This window comes from Anabrus simplex, chromosome 2 (assembly GCF_040414725.1).
Source record: "Anabrus simplex isolate iqAnaSimp1 chromosome 2, ASM4041472v1, whole genome shotgun sequence".
Lineage (NCBI taxonomy): Eukaryota > Metazoa > Arthropoda > Insecta > Orthoptera > Tettigoniidae > Anabrus > Anabrus simplex.
The window spans coordinates 740,543,972-740,568,677 of NC_090266.1; the positions used below are offsets into that span (position 1 = coordinate 740,543,972).

General features: G+C 39.1%; 1 protein-coding gene across 3 annotated transcripts in view; it reads left to right on the top strand.

The window, feature by feature from the left end:
- The window catches only part of LOC136864423 (uncharacterized), a 995,241-nt gene extending 988,027 nt beyond the window's left edge, over positions 1-7,214 (top strand). For all 3 annotated transcript variants that reach the window (XM_067141399.2, XM_067141400.2, XM_067141401.2), the window contains one exon: positions 6,785-7,214. In XM_067141399.2, coding sequence (XP_066997500.2) covers positions 6,785-7,146 — 362 coding nt within the window. In that variant the 3' untranslated portion in view covers positions 7,147-7,214. The remainder of the gene's footprint in view (positions 1-6,784) is intronic.
- Positions 7,215-24,706: the final 17,492 nt, after the last annotated feature.

Genomic DNA, 24,706 nt, shown 5'->3' on the forward strand with positions numbered 1-24,706 from the left:
GACTCTCAAAGACATTTATGTTAGTGTGCCAGATAGTTCTCGACTATCATCGTGTCAATTCACAAAGACTATCTTTTCAAGATAGAAGTGTATATAAAGACTGTAAACCTGTACATATTGTATAAAGACAGACTTTTCTCAAGATTCAATATTCCTTTTTGCTTCAAAATAAATTTCAGTTATTTGTGTAAATATCATAAAGTGAAGCAATAAAAGTTGTGTTTTGTAAATTTCAACCTTGGTTACAACAGTTTACAAGATATCAGTTTATATACCTTCTCCAGTTCCTTTGAGAACACTCCACTGAACAACGCATCACCATCATTAGTCACTCGTACACGTCATAGTCTCACTGTTCTTTGATTGGTTCCTTAGCATGGGACCTCCCTGTCATGTTGCAATTACACACAACGTTCTCAAACATTTTAGAAGCTTTCCGTATGTCCCTTACACGTGACATCCACAATAAATACATAGTTCACTTGCACAAGTATCATTTGTAATATTGAGTCACCACTCTGGCTTACAAGTTTCAAGGCAACATAGAATGTTTTGATTCTTTCTTTGAAATATTCTTTCTATCATTCACATTATTATTATTATTATTATTATTATTATTATTATTATTATTATTATTCAGACTCCCCTGTAATTTCTCTTCATATTTACATGTGTTCATATACCTGTTACTAATTATACCACAGGCTTTATACCCTGGAGGTCGCAGATTCGAATCTCGTTAAAAGTCCATTCGCTCACTCCTAAATATGCGAGAGGTTCACACACAGATGTATTCAGTCAGATGGGACACTTTCCACCACACCTCACTGTACTGCACAGCACTGCTTGCACCAGCACTAAATCATAGTTCCTAGCAGACATCCATTCACAGACGATGGAACACAGCCCAGGCCATGTGGTGACATCATGGGCTGGTTTTGTCCGGGAATGCTTGAGGCCCAGTGCGGTGCAGTGCAGCCATAGCCCATCAGGTGGACCACTGTGAATGACTCTGGTCTGTCTCTCCACTGCCCTTTGCCTGCTTCCTGTATTTCTTCCATCTTTCCACTTTACTTACTTTGGAATTTGATCTTCTCCCATATGCATGGTGTCTATACCATTTCAGCTTGCTTTTTCCTATCCTGTCCTGTAGTTTTGAAACTCCAGACCACCACCTGATTTCATTTCTGATTATTTCTTGTCTTCCCTGTGATACCTCTAAGGAATTTCATCTCAGCTGCCTGAACTCTTATCTTTCCCAATTTTATTTTTGTCCATGTACCTGCTGCATATGTCAGTATAGTACAAATAGGTTGAACACAGAACTTCGTGGTTCCACAGAATCTCCCTCTCACCCTAATAAAGGCCATTTGCTTGTACTATCTTTCCAGTCTACTCATTTATTGCATCTTCTGTGATTATACTTCCCAATAATTTGAGACACTTCACAACTTTTATTGGTTTTAGATTTAATTTTCTCTTCCTTCCTTCCTTCCTTCCTTCCTTCATCACTATGGTTTTACCCTTCTCTATTCTCATTCCACACTCTTCTACACTCCTGATTCTTTAACACCTTAAGTGCCACATATGCTGTAAAAAAAAAAAAAAAAAAAAAAAAAAAAAAAAAAAAAAAAAAAAAAAAAATATCCATCCAGGCCATTTTTTCTTTGTTTTACTAGAGAGTAAAAATAGTGCATCTTATTACAGAAATGTATCTTTTAGTCATCTTGGGCCAAAATTGTAGTCATAACACTGTGTTTAAATTGTGGTGACACATTGGTCTCGTGCGGCCACTGACACTACCTTTCAGCTTTATAGGCCGCGTGAGACCAATGTGTCACCACGTATCCTAGCACAGTTCTAGCCTTCCTGACACACTGGTATACGTCTGTCTCATTAGGTCATGAACTACTAAAGAATAAAACTCTATCTTTGGAACATTGAAATCTAATCTGAAGTATAATCCAACCAATGTTACTAATAATTAATTTGGTGAATCTAGGTTAGGCTAGGGCAGCCTCCTATACGAAATAGCAACCGAACATTACAGAAATTTTAGCCGGAACGGAATTCAACAGTGCTTACCCGAAGGTGGCCCATCCCTGGTAGCGAGGCGTCGCACATGACGTAAAATGTGAGTCTGCCTATCGCCACCTAGATTCAGTCGCGAACTTTAAATAAGTTTCACGAATCTTCCATTTCCAGAATAGTTAGAAAATGCCTTCTAGAACACATAACCAACAAAAGGCAACACACCCTGTTCAAAAATTCATGTAACAATTTTCTAGATACTTCCAGCAAGTACAGAACTGAAATCCCCTATTTACAAACACATATGTTACAAATATTATACTGTACAGTTTAGGTCGTTACAAATAAAACATATTACCGCACTTTACAAATAAAGTCTTCAATAAATATTTTCCACTTCCACTACATTGTTCACCCGTGACAGAATTGAACCCAGGCTTTTGGTGCACACTCAAGTGATTAAGAATTGTATACCACCACCTCTAGTACCCTGCCGAGTAACATTTAAATTGTAAAAAAACTATTCAAGCCCAGTGGACTCAAACCAGTACTGTATATCACGGTGTGGCAGCATCAAGGGATGACGCAATGACCATGGCTGCCAAGCAAGCTTATTAATCCACCCCTTGTGTGCCGGGCTGATTGGCTCAAACGGTTGAGACGCTGGCCTTCTGACCCCAACTTGGTAGGTCCGATCCTGGCTCAGTCCGGTGGTATTTGAAGGTGCTCAATTATGTTAACCTTGCGTTGGTAGATTTACTGGCACATAAAATAATTCCTGTGGGACTAAATTCTGACACCTCGGCGTCTCAAAAAACCGTGAAAGTAGTTAGTGGGACGTAAAACAAATAATAATAATAATAATAATAATAATAATAATAATAATAATAATAATAATAATAATATAATAAAATTCTTCCGGGCTGTTATGCCGTGGTCCACTCCTCTCGCTTCTCCCAGACGTTTAGACTACTGCTGCGGTAGTCATCTTCTGTGGCGTCGTGTAGATACGCTCTCCTGTATCCCGCTGGCGACTGCAAAAGTTGTTTGGGAAGCAGCTGTATTTATATGTAAGTGTGTGGCCTCCAATTGGTTCGCGCTGTACAAACCGACATCTGATTGACTATCTGAAAGCACGACCTCCGATTGGGTCGCGCCGAGCAGCTTGACGTTTGGTTGGCTATCTAAGCACGCGACCTCTGATTGGTTCGCGCCGGGCATGGATTCTGACTGGGTCGCTCCGAGAAGTCTGTCGTCTGAATGGATCTCGGAGTGCACGACCTCCGATTGGGTCGTGCCGAGCAATGGAACCTCTGGTTGGTTGACTGTAATGTCCCTGATCTTAGTAAACTTCGGCTGTACGTTATATAAAGGGGTGTACCAGGCCTTGCTGAGTTTCATTCTTTCCTCTTTTCTATTAAAGTTATCCTGATGTTTATGTATTTAGATTGCTTCCCTGTAGAGACGGGCGTGAAAGTGGGATGTTGTGGCCAGTATGTCAGTATCCTCGTAACAGATCTCATGATTTCCGTCAAGCAGTGCATGCTCCGCAACTGCTTATTTGTCGTATTGCCCCAAGCGACAATTCCTTTTGTGCTCCGTCAGGCGAGTATTGACACTTCTGCCAGTCGTGCCAATATAAACAGCTCCACAGCTGCACGGTATCCTAGAGACCCCAGTAGATGTTAAAGGGTCACGTGGATCTTTGGCAGAACGTAACATGTTTCGTAGCTGTTGGGTCGGCTGAAAAATGGTTTTAACTTCGTGACGTTCAAGGGGCCTTCCAATACGATCCGTGACGTCCCGTATATACGGCAAATAAGCGATACCTTTCTTCCTGGGTTCTTCTCGCTTACTATTCGCTGGCTGTCTTCTGGGGTGGAGTGCTCTCCTGACCTCTTGTACCGTGTAGCCATTGGTTTGTAAGGCTAGATCAAGATGCCGTAGTTCCTTCTCGATGTACTCTGGTTCACAGACACAAAGGGCGCGATCCACCAAAGTCATCATGGCGCGCTTCTGCCCAGGATAGTGATTCGAATTTTTGTTTAAATATCGGTCTGTGTGTGTTGGTTTTCGGTATACTTGATGCCCTAGGGATCCATCATTCTTCCTCTTCACCAGCATGTCCAGGAAAGCTAATTCTCCATCCTTTTCCTTCTCCACAGTGAATTGTATACGAGGATGAATACTGTTCAGATGTGTAAGAAAACCGTCAAGTGCCTCCTCTCCATGTCCCCATATTACAAACCCAACAGCTACGAAACATGTTACGTTCTGCCAAAGATCCACGTGACCCTTTAACATCTACTGGGGTCTCTAGGATACCGTGCAGCTGTGGAGCTGTTTATATTGGCACGACTGGCAGAAGTGTCAATACTCGCCTGACGGAGCACAAAAGGAATTGTCGCTTGGGGCAATACGACAAATCAGCAGTAGCGGAGCATGCACTGCTTGACGGAAATCATGGGATCCGTTACAAGGATACTGACATACTGGCCACAACATCCCACTTTCACGCCCATCTCTACAGGGAAGCAATCGAAATACATAAACATCAGGATAACTTTAATAGAAAGGAGGAAGGAATGAAACTCAGCAAGGCCTGGTACACCCCTTTATATAACGTATGGCCGAAGTTTACTAAGATCAGGGACATTACAGTCAACCAACCAGAGGTTCCATTGCTCGGCACGACCCAATCGGAGGTCGTGCACTCCGAGATCCATTCAGACGACAGACTTCTCGGAACGACCCAGTCAGAATCCATGCCCGGCGCGAACCAATCAGAGGTCGCGTGCTTAGATAGCCAACCAAACGTCAAGCTGCTCGGCGCGACCCAATCGGAGGTCGTGCTTTCAGATAGTCAATCAGATGTCGGTTTGTACAGCGCGAACCAATTGGAGGCCACACACTTACATATAAATACAGCTGCTTCCCAAACAACTTTTGCAGTCGCCAGCAGGATACAGGAGAGCGTATCTACACGACGCCACAGAAGATGACTACCGCAGCAGTAGTCGAAACGTCTGGGAGAAGCGAGAGGAGTGGACCACGGCATAACAGCCCGGAAGAATTTTATTATATTGACACCGGCCGTGAAAGCCTTCATACTTTAATAATAATAATAATAATAATAATAATAATAATAATAATAATAATAATAGTAATAATTACACCTCTTGTGTGCAAGTCGTACAGTTAGTGGGAACAACTTGCTGGCTTGGAAAGTCATTACAAGCTCTGTGATAGCTAGACATAAAGCATGATGTATTTTGTAAATATCCGCGTAGATAACATCATTTATTTTTGTGTAACCTCGTGCAGATTTATCATGATGTACATAGATTTTTGCAGCAGAGTCCCAGATAAGTGCTTCAACTGCCACTCCATCTTTTGCCTAGCTCAACTAAAGAATATTTCTCCAGATTGCATATACACGGAAGTCATAAGTGTTTTCAATCCAACTTCCGAATAAATATTCATTCTGCTGCGTAAATGTAAACTACACTTCTCTGGCTGTCGTAGTACAGGCCCTTATTATTGAAGTAATTGATAATGGAAAACTTTACATGCCACTGCTCCTGGGACCTTTGTGGACTTTGCTTTTGCTTTGTCATACAAAACCCTCTGAAGGTTAGACTTACTTTAGATTCCATATCCATTCTTCAGTAATCCAGTATCACCTACTGAGTTATGCACCATTAAGGTCACACAGCTGTAGGCTTGGATTTGGGAGATGGTGGGTTCCAATCCCTCCGCCGGAAGCTCTGAAGATTCTTTTCCGTGTCTTCACATTTTCACACCAGGCAAATGCTGGGGCTATACTTTAAGGCCACAACCGGTACCTAGCCTATCCTTACATCACAGAAAACTTTTGATGTGTAAGTGTGACATTAAACCACTGGCAAAAAAAAACCAAAATCTTAATTCGACATCTTGCATTCCGTGTTTACTCATTTAATTTCTGTGCAAAGAATGTTAGGGTATATTTCCCAGAATTTACTTTCCTTTGCATTTTACTCTAATTTTTACAAGCATTAGGCACATTTTCCTCAAAGAAATCTTTAAGGAAAAATATACACTAAAAATGGTCATCCATCCCCATTACCAGATTTTTCACCATTTGAGCTTCCTGCTGCTTGACTTTATTCATCCAGTTATAACCCCTGTTGACAACTCTTCTCTCAGGATAGTTGCCAGTTGTTTCTAGGAAGTGGAGTGTTATATACAAGAATGAATTCTAGTCACATGTAAAATAAATTAACTTAAATTTATTGATTCTGCTGGGGAGGGGGAGAATGGAGTGAAGTAAGTAGGAAGTGAGAGTTTAGAACCAAGAAACAATCCAAAATAAGTGTTCCTCAGTAGTGTTATTTAAATACACATCCAGTTATGAGTATTATTAGCAAGGCATTCACTCTTGTTGCCTGTGTGAATTCTATTACATAGTATTCAATGCACATGAGAAGCTCACTTCAAAAGCAATAAGTAAAATTTTGATGTCCGCTGACCTTCTATAGTTGTTGCCTGTGGGCAAAGGTTTGGGTGTGGAATTTTTGTAACCCAGCCTTTCCAATTTGGCTCCATAGAACTCCAATATTATGCTGTGCATGTGGTGTAATGACCTGTCAAGTTTGCCATGTAATTAGTTTACTTCTGACCAGATATTAATGAATCGCTATGTTTTAGTTTCTGGTGTTACTCAAGTTGTTATTCGACATTAAACAATAATGAAACCTGTCATATTTTTCAGCATCAGCAACCAGAGAGCAGCTGGGTGTGCTTCGCTATTCAGCTGCCAATCCTCGACCATCGATAATTGGAAGGGATGACTTCTTCGTTAGGTACGGAGAAAAAGAGCGGGAAGCTGTTGCAAGCTTTGATTTCCTGGAAGAAATGTCTACAACATCTGTGAGTGGAGCATCATCTTGCGACACTCTTGGTTCTCGTAATGTTCAACCTCCTGCCCAAGTTTGTGTTGGTTCCACTACTCCAAGCAGCGATGACAGTGATGAGAAGACTGGAGAACAAATTTCTATTAGTGATTCCTGTTTAGCTAGTGACTCTAGTTCTCCTATAAGCCTGGATACTCACGATGACTTGAGACTGATGTAAATTAAACAAAATGAGTTTTGACCTCGTATAATGGAAAAATATCGGTGAATAAAATAATTTTCTTCTGATGTTCAGAGTTGCTATCTGACCACGCTCGGTACGGAATGGAAAAAGCTGCTGCTTGTTATCAGATATTCCTTTATCTGTATTGTTTGTGTAATTTCAAACACTACGTATTTGTTCAGATGAATTTTTTTAATTCCAGTTACACAAACCTGAAAAGTTGCGACTAAAAGATCCAAAAGCATACTCGTGCAGTTTTGTTTGTAATGCCTCTTAAGGAAGGTTTTCACTATGGAGCGGATTTATATGTACTTGAAAAGTGTTAAATTTGTAAATATATATGTAGTTACTGTGATCAAAACACTCTCAATCATCATTCTTTCCTGTTCATCCAGATCAAGAACATTTTACTCTTATCATTTTAGTGCACCTTGTTCATCACTATATTTCATGAAAATTAAACTAATGATGCAAAATGGAAAGGCCCTTCATCAAAATACAGAGTTAAATAGATATTTAAAATTTTTAGTTTCATGTTATAGTATGAATTCTGAAACAAATACACCATAACTACTACATTATAGGGTTGTGACACTATATATCGAACACTTAAGGTTATCTCTATAAATTATTGATCAATATTTTTTTCCAGTAAAGAACAGGCCTCTGAAGTAAATACAAAACCTTAACGGAACATCCCCTAGTTGCAACTAGCTTGTTCAGACTTTTTAAATGTATAATTTGTAGGCTCAAGGTGCCCTTAAATGCAACAGTTGTATTCCTTCACATATCAAACAGTCTGTGTTATATATCAATCAGAGAGATCTCATTTATCGAACATGATTTTTATATATCAAATGGCAAGGTTTTAAATACCGAACAGAAATGTTTATTATAAATCACTTTACTCTAGATATTATATGATTAGTAATAACATGAGCAAAACAGAATGATTCTTAAATATAAATCACAAAAGTACAGGAGGCAATATTAATACTTATTAAAATATCCTGAGAAACACAAAATCAGTTTATTTCTATCCTTCCACAGAGAGTGGAACATGTCTTTAGTCTTCCTTGTTTCTTTTCTTTCTCTTAACTTCTTCCTGGTACTCCTTTCAGGATATCGCATGTTTTCCTTAATCTAAACTGATCAGGTTTTTCTGGAACTTAAAGAACTTTGAGAAAATCTCTGAAAGAATCCTCGCTACTATGTGAGGTGGGTGAGCAAGCAAGTTCCGAAGCAGTTTCATGCTCGTTGAATAATTTTGGCTTGTGAACTTTTACTCCACTCTTCAAAATGACGGCACCAGGAAGATCCTTCTTGGGAGAAGGTACATACACCTCTAAACGTTCATCATTCCACGTGAAATCATGTCTTCCCTGATCACCATCATATTTTGATGAACTGTCTGTCATTGTTTCATTCTGATTAGCTGATATGGTTTCACATGTTGCATTGTACCGAGTTGTAACACTTTTCCAATAAGCATACAAATCTGGTTCACCATTGCTCTGTTTTTCTCTATCACATCTTAGTTTGTCATTGAACTTATCGAGAATATGAGGAGGCAAGAATTCTTCCAGGTCATCAAGCACAAACTTTAACTTCTGATTGGAAGTGGAAAGAGACGAATGGCTGCATTCATCATGTTCTTGCTATTGCCTTCCCACTGGGGTTTTCAAATTTCTGCAACACATTTTTGTGTAGTCCACAGCATTGGGATCTAGTGGGTAGAGACCACACTTACGAAAGGCGCTTCTCACAATATCTGGCCTAACAGCACCATCCCAAACTTTCTTTAATATGGGTGCAAAATTTACCTTGGTGATGCACTGAGAGTTCATATTTTCTAGTCATGAATAGCATTCTCCCATGCTCTCTTTAGAGGTGCAAATACCCCCACATTTGCTGGTTGCAAAAGATGGCTGGCATTAGGAAAAAGTCAGTACAATATTATTTCATGGTCATGACAGTATTCACCGACTTGATGGGATAAGGGACTCCTGTGTCCATCAAGAAATAGAATAACAGGAAGTGTAATTTTCTCTACCTCTAGCCATGTCCTAAAGTGTTGAAGGTAGTTCAGAAATGTTTTGAAGCCTTCATCCAGCCATTTTCAGTTTTTTCGTAGATCCAAGGCTCGGGTACACTATCTTTGATAAGTTGAAGTCATATGTTGCTGTAGATGATGATTGTTGGGGCACAATGCCCATCAGCACAGAAATTTCTGAGCACTGTTATGCCTTCTTTCTATTTATAGGCTGCCATAATTTGAAGCTGTTCCCCTCTGACTCAAGGTACTTTCCTGAAACCTTATGGAAGAGAAAATCTGTCTCGTCTGCATTGAAGATCCTGCTTGGGTCTTCCAAAATTAATCTTACATCCTCAGATTCCATATAGCACAACAGTCCAGAAAACCAACCATGTATTCTCTCTTTTGAGACAGCAGCCTTGCCCTTGGTAATGGTTTCAGCCTCCTTCTGAGACAGAGAAGGATGCCGTCCCATAAAACATTTGAGCCAGGTTTTACCGGGTCTTTCATACTTACTGTGTACTGTTTGCTGGTGACTGCACAATTTGCTGAACAGTGTCGAGTAAATTATTTTTCTTCAACAGAAATCCTCTCTTAGCCGTGTCTATTACCCATTCACTAATGCCCTCTTCTTCTCGTGGACTCAAATGGCTTCTGGCCAAGGGCAGTCTGAATCTTTAACGTCCAGATAGTTTGTCATTTAACATTGTTAGAGGGACCTGGTACGTTTCAGGTGCCTGCCTTTGCGACATCAAACCAGACTTAATCTGTTAAACGGCTTCAGTCAAGGCAGATAATGAATACTGACACCATTTTATTTTTTCAACAGGTTTAATTTTGGCTTTTGGGACAATTCCCCTGTTGGGCGTCTTAATTTTGAACTACAAAAGTAATAATTTTCTGCTTTCTAGTTTTAAATGGCTAAAATGTAATAAAAACATATTTCTTTTCCAAAGAGTGCATGCTAACCGCCCCCGCATACCTCCTCTCTTTGACGCCACTTTATTTGTCGACGACAGGAACCCTGGGAAAGTGACAGGATTGTTAAATAAAGTGAATAGCACAATGTATGGCATCAGACAGACACAGGATATCATAAAAGAAATCTAACTATACCCGATGAGGTTCAAATTCAGGCCCTCTGAAGTTGCAGATGGATGCCTCAGCAGTCACAACCACAGAAATCCGGACCTCAGTGCCGAAGAAAACATTACTACAAATTAAAATCATAAACAACCCATTAATTTTCAGTGGCATTCGATATTAAGGGTTGTTTTTGCATTAATTGAATCTCATTTATCGAACGTCCTTTTGATATTATAAAATGGGAGTCAAATATCGAACAGTATTTTATTTTAGAGATAAATATGAAGATAGGTGAAAACTCACAATACAAGAAGTTAATAAATATTTATGTATGTTAATACAACCTATTATTTAAAGGATACCTTCTGGAGACAGTATTTTACCGGCAAAAATCTATAATCGCAGGGTCACTGCACCTTAGTAACAATACAATGATCTCATCAAAATCCTTCTCTCAAAGTTCTGAGACTTTCCCATGCTCACCAACACTGTAATGACTTCGACCTATCAGTTGACATAAAGCTTAAGTTTGGAGGGGTGAATATAGAAATCTTGGATGTTGGGTAAACTTATCGATATCCTTATTTTGCAACAAGATGTGTGAAGTGTTCGACATTTAAAGGGCGTTTGATACATAGTGCCATTACCCTATTTAATATATCAATCATAACTTTTATTTATTTAAAAATACAGTAAGTTTAAAATTGCTAATTTATTTAGAAATGATTTTCTGAACCTACAAATAATACAGTAATGGTGATAATATATAATCATGTAATGCTTTTCTCATTTATGGAAGAGCTCAAAAAGTTTTTGATAATGACCAGTCATACTGTTTGGAGCTCACTTAACTGCTACGCAGAGGAATGTGACCACCAGAAACGCAGCGTCTGTCAGTCTGACTGAAACATAACGGAATCTGTCTTTGTAAAAAATTGTCATGACATTAAGAGCATAGAAAACACTAACTTGAAAACTGGAACTAAGTCATTGATGTTTCCAGTTAAGGTACAATTATCAAGGATGTTCGTGCAAATGGTGCAAAGGTTTGCAGAAAGTAGCCGAGGCTGTTGTTGTTGTTGTTGTTGTTTAAAAATCAGACAGGATGACTTAACTGATGATGTTTCTTACCTTCTGTAGCTTCCTGATTACGTTGAATAGTGTTCCTTAATATTTTCTACTTCTTCTGAAGTATGGATATAATGGAGGCAGAAAATGTATCCACAGTCATAAAAATCTATGCACGCTCAAAGAAAGCTCTGTGCAGGAGGGGACTACAAGATTTGTTAATATCAACTTAATAAGAGCTGCCATTACCATGACCTCCGTACTACTTGCTAATTGACACTAAAAAAGCCGCTCGGACCGTGCCTGAAGAGCAGGCAGATATTTTGCGCTCCCCAGTAGTAATGAGGTTGCTGTGGTAATGGCAGCTAATGTGTGTGGAGGGAAGGGCATTCCTCCAGCCCTCCGCTTAACCCTCTGCTAGCAAACACGTGAGCTCCAAACAGGAGAGGAAAGTGACTCCAGTCGGACCCCTATTTCTTTTCTTACTTGTATCTCCGTATTTCAAGCTAATTTTAATTTGCATATGAACAAAATTTGTTTATTGCTAGCTTTTCTGATGATTTTTATGGTTTAATTTAAGTTAGAACTGAATGTTTTCTATTTGAGACATTTCTTCAAATTTGTCAAAAATAACTGATGAAGAAAATGTTGCCAAAGTCGGGCCCCTTTATGAATTGCCTGTAAAATCACAGAAAAATGTTATTAAAGTAAGTGAAAGCATGCACTTAATTTATTCTACCCTCTTACTACATTTTGTCGAAAATAAATGTAAATGGTAGATCATACATTTGGCATAAGTCCTGGGTACTTGTGTACTAATGGCAGAAATCACAAACATGGACTTCCCAGTCATTTCCTGCACACTCTTCAGTGCTCATAGACTGCAAATCGCACACTGGATCCAAAGTTCTTCACTACAGTTTGATAGAAGCTTTCCACCACAAAACATTCAATCTGAGTCATCCTCATTTGAAGGTCCTCCTTGTCCAGATCAATGTCAGTGTCTACTATATAATGAAATGTTTCCACTGTCTGAACTACTTCATCTTGTAGTTCTCTGTTGAAATGTAGGTATTCTTTGCCCTCCCATGTCCTCTTCCTTGTCTTCCCCTTCCCACAGGAGCCCCATCCTCTCCGCTGCAACGTCTTCGTTCTTTGGTTGGCTGACATTATTTTCTTGGACCTCTCCAAAGGCTGCGCTAGATCCTGTTTGTAAGGCAAAGGAGTTAACACAGCAGATGAAGTTGACTTTCAACCCCTTGCTGAAATTATTTTCTGAATGATTGGTAGGGGGCTAATATCTGTTGGACTTATTCGAGATTGTTGAATGACCAGGCTATTCTAGCATTGATGATGGTGAAGCCCAAGGTATCACTAGGTGTTGTACTTGCTGAAGAGTGATCAAAGTCGGAGTGCAGATATCTAAAAGATTATAGTATTTACTCAATCTATTGTGAGGCTGCAATGAGATTAGTCTTGGAAAATGTTCCTGTTGACAGGATATAGATCTGCACAACAAAAACCATTCATTACAATCTCTACTGTCTGACACTTTACGTAAGCTTTCCTGAGCTTCATTACATCGTAAGAGGAAACAGGTCTCTCGTTCTGTCTGAACCAAATTATAATCTCTTCACTGTAGTAAGCTTTAAGGTAGTGGTGGGCAATGCTCTCGCTCGAGACTCTTGAGACTGACATCACAGATCTCGAGACTCTTGCGAGAATCTGGAGACCGATTCTCCTGTGCTGTGATCTGTGCGACGTCCCAGTAACTACGAGTGTAAGCTTGATAGTATATTATTAGCAGTTATTTAATCAAATAATATTCTCATATGGAAACGTGAGAGACGATAAATTTTGTTAAACTGTGAGCCCCTTAATACCATTAAAAAAAGTGAAAACAGAATGTCAGTATCTTAAACGGTTTCAGAGTTATTTGAGGTGGACATCTTGGCTCAATAACCCTGCAGAACTTGCGAATAACTGTAGATAGGACGTACACCTGGATACCTCACAGTTGTTGTCAACAGGGCACCTTCTTGTGATGCCGGGCTGACATATTTGCCTTCTTTTGAATAAACAACACAGCAGGCTGTGATGTGGCATCTCCTCAAAATAACCTATATCCATGACTTGATTGCGTTTCGGACATCGTCTTGAAATTGTCGCGTACGATTACACACAATTACACATTGCACTGTCATATACTGAAATACCTAATTATGACTCGAATACTCTATAACATTGTAAGGCATTATTGCCTTCAACACCAAAATATTGGTAAACTCAAAAGCAGTGGTCATATATTGAATGTGGGGTCCGATAACGATGTACACATATCTTTCAAAAGAATTGGAACAAACCTGTCATTTTAGATTACACATTCCACTCATGCATAATGGTGGTTACATATGCAGCAAGGTGCATCTTGCCCCGTCTCGAGTTTGAATAATGCACGCCTCTAGTATCCAGCTACGTGAACCTACAGTAGTCGTCAGTTTCTGTACTTAGCCTACTCATTCGTGTACTTACTTACCGCTGCATACAATGCCAGAATGCATATCCTTTATAGTTTCATTATACTGCATCAGAATTTACTTTGGTAGAAATAAAAGAAATGAACGCCCTAGTCGCTCTTGATTTGTATTCACGGAATGGAGAAGGCCTGTGGTTGGCTATTCACATAATCGGCACAAACGACATTCACCTCATCCTACCTGTACGCCAATGACACGCTGCTCGCTGAACAATGCGGGGACAACGCTCTCAAGGTCTCTCAAAATTTCTCGCGAGAAATGGTGACTGCACTAGTCCCGAGAAATCTCGAGACCCCATTTCAGACTGCCCAGCACTACATTAAGGGGACCCATAAAAGCATGGTTCAAGGGCTGCATCTTATGGGACGGATGAGGTGGCAGAGAAACTGTGACGTCACCGAGCTCGATAGCTGCAGTCGCTTAAGTGCGGCCAGTATCTAGTATTCGGGAGATACTGGGTTCGAACCCCACTGTCGGCAGCCCTGAAGATGGTTTTCTGTGGTTTCCCATTTTCACACCAGGCAAATGCTGGGGCTGTACCTTAAGTAAGGCCACAGCCACTTCTTTCCCAGTCCTAGCCCTTTCCTGTCCCATCGTCGCCATAAGACCTTTGTGTCTGTGCGATGTAAAGCAAACAGCAAAAAAAAAAAGACCTGTGAAGTGATTCTCTCTTGCGATATGCATTGCGTCAATATTGTGGGTGTGGTTGTAATGGCCGTAGACTATGAGCATCACAGGTTCCTCCTTGGATGGTTTTGTCCGGTGGATGACACTCTCAAACCACTTAGTGTATATGTGGGACTGAACCCACCCAGATGGATGTACAGTCACAATCATTCCAGGAGACTTGCCTCATTCTAGAGCTGCATTCATATTTGTGCGAAGAAATATCGCTAGAGGGGGGGGGGGGGGGTGAAGATTCCTGCTGCACTGATGGAAACTATCACTGTCATCAACGAACCTCTCTTGGCTGATGTAGTACTTCCAATCTGCATTTTCCCTCACAGTGCGATAACTTGAGAAACCTTGCTCTGAACTATTAAAGGCCCTGTTTCATCAACAGCTTCAACCATGTATGCCCAGCAACTTTATGACCAAAATTATTTTTTAGATATAGTAATAATAACAATAATTATTATTATTTTGAGTGGCTATTTCTAGCCGAGTGCAGCCCTTATAAGGCAGACCCTCCAGTGAGGGTGGGCGGCATCTGCCATGTGTAGGTAACTGCGTGTTATTGTGGTGGAGGATAGTGTTATGTGTGGTGTGCGAGTTGCAGGGATGTTGGGAACAGCACAAACAACCACCCCCCAGGCCATTGGAATTAAACCAATGAAGGTTAAAATCCCTGACCCAGCCGGGAATCGAACCCGGGACCCTCTGAACCGAAGGCCAGTATGCTGACCATTCAGCCAACAAGTCTGACATTTTTTAGATTATTTTGCAAGATCAAACTTAGTGCCATCCTTCTCAAATCACCCCTTATCAATTTAATGACGGTGCCCTATTAACTCTTTCTCAAGTTTGGATCCGAAAATGTAGACCTTACTATTTTTGTGTGCACTGCTTGCTTTGGGTCACCCTACTTCTTTGCAAGCCTCAGTGTTTTATGTACCCCATATTCCTTAGTTGCCTTCTTCCAGTCTATTGTCTTACTCCTAATTGCCTCAATCACTCCCTCCATATTCTGGACATTCCAAGTTCTCCCACGGGGGCAGCCATTTTATTGGGCCATCTGAAAAAATATTTCAGATTGCTATAATATAATGGAAAGGTTTTCTTGTTTACTTACAGGGGCCTGACTTAGAACAGCCTTGGGGGTCCTACAGAGGCTACCTTGTTAGTGATAATTAAATGCCTCCAAAAAGGAAGTATAATATATATTTCAACTAACTACTACTACCACTATAAAACAGCATTACAGAGCCAGCCCCCACTGGACTAAGTATATGTTAACAATGCGGTACAGCCTGCGGCACCAAAATTGTCCTCTGCGGCCATCTAAGAACCCACAAAAATGAGTTTTAAAGAAGACAGTCATACTAGTCAGTGACTGATAGCCCATCATCATGATCATCACTGTGTACAGTAGAATAGCTCTTCCTAAAGACAGAACTATAAGCAAATTTTTACTTACCCTCTTCGAAGTAAGCAAAAGTCACTATTTCCGAGCTCGATAGCTGCAGTCGTTTAAGTGCGGCCAGTATCCAGTAACCGGGAGATAGTGGGTTCGAGCCCCACTGTCGGCAGCCCTGAAGATGGTTTTCCATGGTTTCCCATTTTCACACCAGGCAAATGCCGGGGCTGTACCTTAATTAAGGTCACGGCCGCTTCCTTCCACTTCCTAAGCCTTTCCTATCCCATAGTCGCCATAAGACCTATCTGTGTCGGTGCGACTTAAAACAAATAGAAAAAAAAAGGTCGCTATTATGTGCAAAAACATTCACTAACATGTAAACACGCAATGACAGAATACACTGGAAACACGAGGCAAGCCAGTACTGCAAATCCTAGAACACTTCATTTACTGTCTGAAATGTAAGTTGTGCATTATGCCACCAAGCTGCAGCACTATCTATGTAAAATAACTAGGGTGGTCCGACTTAGGGACCAGGGTCTGACTTAGGTCAGTTTCCTCTACATTCCACTTCCACTATAACCCACCTCTACAACTTGATGTACCGTACATTACATTGAAGTTCCTTAGTAATGTTGCTCACATTTTCTGAAGGCTGACATGAAGAAAGTTGTTTATTTTGAAGAATTACTCTGGTTTGGAGGTACTCTTATGTAGATTCATCATGGATGTCCATATTGTTCTCAACAGTTTTGTACAGCTTCAGTTGAGATAGCATTTTGTAAATCATTTGCATCCAGAACATTCTGCATAGTCCAGTCTCTCCACTGCATCCAACCATATTTTCCATCTCATTAGAATAGCTTTAGGGGCAACAGCATTTGGGAATACTTCTTACGAAAAGCTAGTTGAGACTACTGCTGTTAGCATGTATGAAGTGGCTTCCCCTTCAGTTCCTGTATCCAGTTCTCTCCTGAGGTGGTGAGACAGATTAAATAATAGTGATGATATCTAATGATTTAACATTTTTCTGCTTTTCAGAAAGTATCTAATAATGTCTATTAATGTTGCATTTCACTCATTCAAAAGTAAGCTAGTAGGGGTTCTGCTTTTAGAATGTACGAAGTGATATCACTAACAAATAGAAGCGTATTTTCATTTTTTTTAAACAGGATTTCCATTACAATCCTAATCAGTTTTTACTATAGTTTTATTCTTGTACCTATCTGCTACTTCATAGATCACTAGAAGTTATTCCTGTGAGCTTTACTTCATCTGCAGTCATGTCAATGGGAACCCAAGATAGGATGACCTTCAATTCTTTCTTTCACTTTGTCATCAATAGACCAAACTCAGTGGACCAGTTGGTTAGTCATTGGCCTGCTGTTCCCTACATAATAGGTTCAATCCTGGCTGAGATCTGAGGCACTCAAGGGTTTTTAAGTGTAACAACTCTGTTATTGGCTTCTGGCACATTAGAGAACTCCTATGGGACAAAATTACAACACCATGGTCTGTCTTGGAAGTCTACAGCAATTGCAGAAATGTTTTAACACAACATTTCTTTTCTTAACAGAAGGAACAAAAGAGGTATCCTATAGCTGTACTGAATGTGAAACAAATGTGACCTGTTGCACAGAAAGGGTCTTAAAGTAGGTTTTTTTCATTTTTGAAACTTTTGTGCTTCTAAAATTGGCATTTAAAGAAAAGTTCATGCTTCTAGGTGTAATACTTAAGAAGAGATACTCTTAAGTAGATTTGTCGTGGATATCCATATTGTTCTCAACTGTTTTGTACAGCTTCAGTTGAGATAGACTTAGTCCCTTCAGAAAACATTTTCGAGAAAAACTCTATTGAAGTTTTCATTTACCTTATTACTTCTTGTAAAAAAAAAAAATCACGTATTTAAGAAAGAAGGTTTTATTATTACCAATTACACATTAAAAGGAAATGTAAAAAAAAATACTGATCTATGTGATATTACTTATTTGATCTTGTTTTATCAGCATTATTTTTTTAGGATAAACATGAGCAGAACATAAAATGGCATTGCCATTACATCTTATATTAAATTAAGTGTCAAATTTTTATTTTATTTTTCATTTAAAATTTTAGAAATATTGTTTATTAGAATGAACATGTATAGGAGCTAAGCACTCGCACTTGGCACAAATACCGTCTTAAATTCCATGCTGCCTGCTATGCTTGACTGGAGCACTAGTATTTGAGGGTAAAGGATCTTCCTCTGCACTTTTCTTTGTTTTCCTCCTCCTGAAGACTTCTGCATCATCATCTTCTCTTGTTACATTGCTGAAGCGTAGCAGCTATCATGTCATCATCCGCTGTATCAGGTGAAGAATTTTGTTCAGTTACAGTACTTTGGCTTGTGGTCACAACAAATGTTCAGTTCTTCATGACATGGTCTGATTTTCTTCTTAAGACTCGGAATAAAGTTCTCTGTGAAACTTAAAAGAACTTCACATTGTTTTTTTTGACATGGGAAAAGCCCAAAAGTTATATTATCATGTCTAACACTATAAATAGGTTAAAACCTATGAAAACAGGTAAACCAGTAAATCCAGTGGTAGAATGTCATCATTTTAGCAAAAATGTAATGATGTAATTTGAAATGGGACCTAGAGTCGATAGTGATAAAATCCCATTAATGATTGAGTCCCTTTTCCAGCTGGTGACATTCATTTAAAAAAGTACTCGTCACAGTATCTAGAGGCAAAGAATCAAATTCTGTAACAGTTTAAGAAGACTCGTAGGAAGCATAAAAAGTCAAAACATAGAAATGATATTTTTACACTTGGTTAAGCTCTGCTGTAGAATTTCTATTGCGAACTGTGGGTCCCTTCCCATGCAACAGGTCACAGATTTACTACTCCTCTACTCTACAAGGTGTTGGGCAGACAGAATTTTGAATTGCTTAGCCATGCCGTTTGAGACCAAATTCACACTCTGTGAAACAATGTAACGTGATCATCTGGGAGATGACTCTAAAATATCTGTATGGAATATATCTTATCAATTTTTATATATTGTGTGATTTTATGAATTTTTGTGTCAAACATGTAAAAAAATTCATTCTAAACCATAAAATTGGGGAAAATGCAAAGTTACATATCGTGATACTTAAAGAGAGTATAAAATATGGACAATTATTGACTTCCGTAAAAATGTACATTTACATATAAATTCGTTCCCTGATAATTACTATCCTGTTAACATTAACTTTTGTTTTGTTTAAATGTCCTTTCCATTGTTGTTCAGGTATATTTCCAAAGGTGTAGTTTATTGAGTGATGTCTCGTACTTCTGGTGTACAACTATTTTTAAATTGATTATGCTGTGCAGATGCTGAGATTTTCTCACAAATCTCTTTTTTTCTAATCTAAAAGACCACTCCTAGTGTATTTCTACATTCAAATACCAGTTATTTCAAATGAGGGTGCTTGAGACGACATGGTCAACAACCTCAGAAGTCTTTCATGCTATGAAGTTGCTTATTTGTAAGGTTCGTATTTTAGAGAAGCTGGTATATATGTATTCTACAAGGTAGCTTCAGAAAGGTAATGAGAGCTCCCACAGAGAAACTTTATTTTAGAGGCAAATTGATATGCATTACTACTCAACACAGTTGCCTTTCTTGTCTAAGCTCTTGTTCCAGTGGTACACCAAGGCATAAATGCCAGCATGGAAGAAATCTATGTCCAGTCCCAGAAGTTGTGACATGACAGCACGCTGAATGGCTGTATCATCCTTAAATCACTTACCAGCCCAGTGCTTCAACAGTTCGAAGAGACTGAAATCACTGAATGCCATGTTGGGGCAGTAGGGAGGATGGTCCAATACCATATCAATTCACACATGCTTTTAGCTGTGTGTGGTCTGGCAACAAAGCGACACTCTGGAGATAAAAATCAATATTTTGGTCATTTTAGTGAAAATTTTCTTATGACCGAAATTGAAAGGATTGTTTCTTTTTTCATGTCTCGAAGCTATTCTCCTGAATTCAAACAATTTATCACTGTAATGATGCTTTGTTTGCCAACTATAACTTTACATTTAAATCCCATTTTTCTCCTGTAATATTCTGCCAAATGTAACATGCATATGCATATGGAATTTTTAATTGCAGAATTTTTTCAAGTAGTAGATATTAAGTCCAATATTTTAGAACGTAAAAATTATCAATATCAACATCAATCAATACTGATCTGCATTTAGGGCACTCGCCGAGGTGTCAGATTCCCTATCTGTTGTTTTCTTAGCCTTTTCCTAAATGATTTCAAAGAAATTGGAAATTTATTGAACATCTCCCTTGGTAAGTTATTCCAATCCCTAACTCCCCTTCCTATAAATGAATATTTGCCCCAGTTTGTCCTCTTGAATTCCAACTTTATCTTCATATTGTGTTCTTTCCTTCTTTTATAAACGCCACTCAAACTTATTTGTCTACTAATGTCATTCCACACAATCTCTCCACTGACAGCTCGGAACACACCACTTAGTCGAGCAGCTCTTCTTCTTTCTCTCAATTCTTCCCAGCCCAAACTTTGCAACATTTTTGTAACGCTACTCTTTTGTCGGGAATCACCCAGAACAAATCGAGCTTCTTTTCTTTGGATTTTTTCCAGTTCCTGAATCAGGTAATCCTTTAGGTAATACTTTAGTACGATATATCTCCTTATATAAATTATGTACAGAAAAATTGATATGTAGTGCTTTTAAAAGAACTATTATCTACCTAATAATGAATTTACATTTAACATGTTAATTACATTTCATGAAAAAAATGGAATTACAAATTTCAAAAGAGAAAAATATTTTGGAAAAACTATTAATTGTATATGAAATAAATGTTCATAAAATCTCTACTTTTATGTAGGTAACATTCCCACGAAGTTTCATGAAAATCCATGTATTAGGTAAAAATATCTTTATCTCCAGAATGTTGCCTTAAGGGGAGGTAGTCATTTTCATTGAACTACTACCTGCATACGCTCCAGTATGTCTCAGTAAATGCAGCCTTCACTGTCACTCCCTGGTGAGGAAATCAACCACCTAGATCATCCTCCCTATAACCTCGACCTGACACCCAGCAATTTCCATCTCTTTGGACTGTCGAAGAAGCACCTCGGTTTTAAGTGATTCAAATACAATACGACCATTCAGCATCTGGATGTGACGTGGCCTCAGGGATTGGATGCGGATTTCTTCCAAGCTGGCATCGATGCCTTGGTGTACTGTTGGAACAAGTGCTTAGACAAGAATGGTCATTCTGTTCAGTAGTAATGCATATTGGTACTACCCTGCTCCTGTGTATTCTTATATGCCTGTAAAATAAAGTTTCTCCATACAAACGTTTGAAGTGCCTTCATAGTTCCAAGACTGCTTCCCAAATCTATCCGCAAAATAATTATTGCAAACATTAGAACAGACTAAGGATGGGAAACGAGCGCACGTCTTGCTGAGCAGACGTGGGCCTCGTGAGAAAAATAAACCTCTTTCTTAAATCATATAGTGCACCGAGTTTGATAAAACTCTGTGACATCTCTGTCAGCCAGCAGTTTGGTCTTCCCTTCACAGCAAATGAGTGAATGGCAAGCAAGAAGGAAAGTGGTAGGAGGTCTGATTTACCCCAGTCAACCCATAGGGTAGATAGCAAAATATAATTTATTTTGTGCCTCAGTAGTGTGTGGGAAATATCTTCACCCATCTGCTCATAATTTATTGAGTGTAATATTTTTAGCACACATTTATTGCTACCTAGAGAAAGTTGTGGGCCTGAGAGTATTCCACAGAGGTCCCAGAAAATAGAGCAATGTAATGTTTTTTCCTCGTGCATTGGTTTTGAAAGCAAAAAAATACATCTGGTTTGATTCGCCACTTCAAGGACCACGAGATGTTTGAAGACAGCCAAGCACCGGCTAGTAGCTCTTCTACTTTACAGACTGAGTTTGTAGCATAAACCATGTTCTGGTCTTCCCAATTCCTTTTTTCTTTTTGCAAATAAGTAGTTATAATTTACAGTTAAATGCAAAAGGATGAGCAAGCATTATTCAAAGGAATTAAAGATGATGTGCATATGACCATGACAGATTAAAACAGCTAGTCATGTGCATTGAGGGAGAAATGTTTACAGCACATTGTGATTTGCACACACACACACACACACACACACACACACACACATGCAGAGAGCCCAATACTGTTCACTTCGACTTGCAGGGGCTATGAGATTCTAGAGATTTTGGCAGGACTCTCAAACAAGAAGAATTCCTACCCCTAGTTCAGATATTAATTTAACCTAGGCTGTTAATATTTTTGCAAAGAATAAATGGCTGATACCTAATCATTTTGCCCATTGTACCTTAAACTATCTAGAGAAGACTGGAAGTTGCTTGGAATGTGTAGATAATTTGGTCTTCAGCTAAATGAGAGATTAATTTTATTAACCTCAGAAAATCTTTCTCATTTGCCTCAGCATATATAGGTAATATATGAAATTTATCCTAATATTGACCAAATAGATAACTAGCCAGGTTTTCAGGATTTCTAAAAGTTTATTTCTTCTAGTACAAAGTTATTTGTGAATAGATTATTTATATTATTCTCACCTCATCTAGTTTATACACAGTGCACCATTGTGCTGTTCAGTTTAACCTCAACACCTTTTATTCTGCAAAATATATTTTTGAAATATTACTTAGACATAAGGTTGCTTTGCCGGGGTAAATTCAGAGCTTAAAATGTTATAACCAGGTTAGGATTTTTAGAGGCAATTTTTGTATGAAAAAGACAAAAAGGTGGCAAAAAAGTGAAATTTCTCACTCGAAGCTGTACATCTCTGTAGGTTGGATAAATCATTCATAAAAGGAAGGAAAAAATATGAAGCTAATGTACCTCAAAAAATAAGTATCTCTATGCTGTTAACAGTTAGTTTGTTTCTGTGCTAAACTTTCTTTCCACATCCAGTGAAAGCAGTGAGGCAAACTTCATATTCACTCGGAATGCCACCTCTGCAGACATGGCAAATTTCATAACATCTGGATTCTTCTGAAGAATAGCATCAAGCTTTTATGTTGCAAAACCGTCTACGTGTTCCTTCATGGAAGTGAAAATATTCCATTGTTTACACAAAATAATTCTGTCTGCAAATCATGTATTTTCTCTGGTAACAGAAGTTGCTGTGCTTTGGAAAATGCATCTGCATCTGTTGGAACCAGAGAATGCGCAGACCTAGCGAATTGGCAGTGTGATTAGTGGCGTGCTATGAGCTTGCATTCGGGAGGTAGTGGGTTTGAATCCCACAGTCGGCAGCCCTGAAGATGGTTTTCCGTGGTTTCCTAATTTTAAAACCAGTCAAATGCTGGGGCTGTACCTTAAGGCCATAGCTGCTTCCTTGTCATTCCTAGCCCTCCACCGTTGGGCTGAGTGGCTCAGACAGTTGAGGCTCTACCTTCTGACCCCAACTTGACAAGTTCGGTCCTGACTGAGTCCGGTGGTACATGAAGGTGCACAAATAAGTCGGCCTCTTGTTGGTAGATTTACTGGCACGTAAAAGAACTCCCGTGCGACAAAATTCCAGCTCCTCAGAATCTCTAAAAACTGTCAAAAAGTAGTTAGACATAAATACATTATTATTATTATTATTATTATCCCATCATTGATATAAGACCTACCTGTGTCAGTGCATCATAAAGCAAGTTGCAAAAAGAAAAATAAGAAAAAGGCACAGACTCATTAACTTTGTCAAAATTCTTACACAAGTAAGCAGGACACTGAATCTTATGTTCCCCAACAAGTAATGACAGAATTTTGGAAGACCTGTGGTTTATTTGTAGTGACCAGTACAACTTGGGTCTTTCAGCAGAACTTTCGTTAGGCCAGATATGACCTGAATCGCAATGCCTTATTCATTCCTAATGGATTTACGAACTCTGTGAAGGGCATGGGCCAAGCAGGTTACATGATTTAACTAGGGGAACAAAGGATTCAATTGGTTATCAGCTGAAAGCAAGTACAAAGCCTGGTCTGTAACCTCCAGAAGGAATTTTTTGAACTCTGTGCCACTGGGCAACAACTTTTGACTAAAGTCCATGAATGACAGCATTACTGTACTGCTATTGGCTTTCTGCAACTCATACATTTTTGATAGCATGAACCTGCTAGGGGAAAAACAAAAACGCTCAAAATATATCGATCCAATTCACAAATATAATGATGGGACGTTACCACCTTATCGATACTATATACGTACAAAAAATATGCATTTATATTTTGTCACATTACAGTACTAGTATCGGCCTGTACAGGCCATCTTTAGCTGAATATAGTTATAATCCTAAGTTCTAAAATAGTACAGTTCACTGTTGACTACTACTACCGTCTCAAAACACCTTACATGTTAGGCCGTTTTAAACAAGAAGCATCAAAACCCCTTTCGTAGTTTGATATCACTGTTCAGTATCACTGGTATTGTCTTAAAATATTTTTTGTAGTAAAATAGCATTGTTTAAGAGACTTTACATGTAAGATACAAATACGTTATCTGAAAAAGGAAAGAATGGTAATGGAGAATGCTATGTCAAATGTGATATAAAAGATTGCGATTGTTAATTTTAAAACTTACTCCCTTGAGTCCTTGTGCCTTACTTCCAGCGGCCTTGCTAGAGATACACTGCATGCCATTTCTCGCCTGTGGCGAGCTATTGCTTGGTGTGCAGGAGGGGTGGGGGAGGGAGGT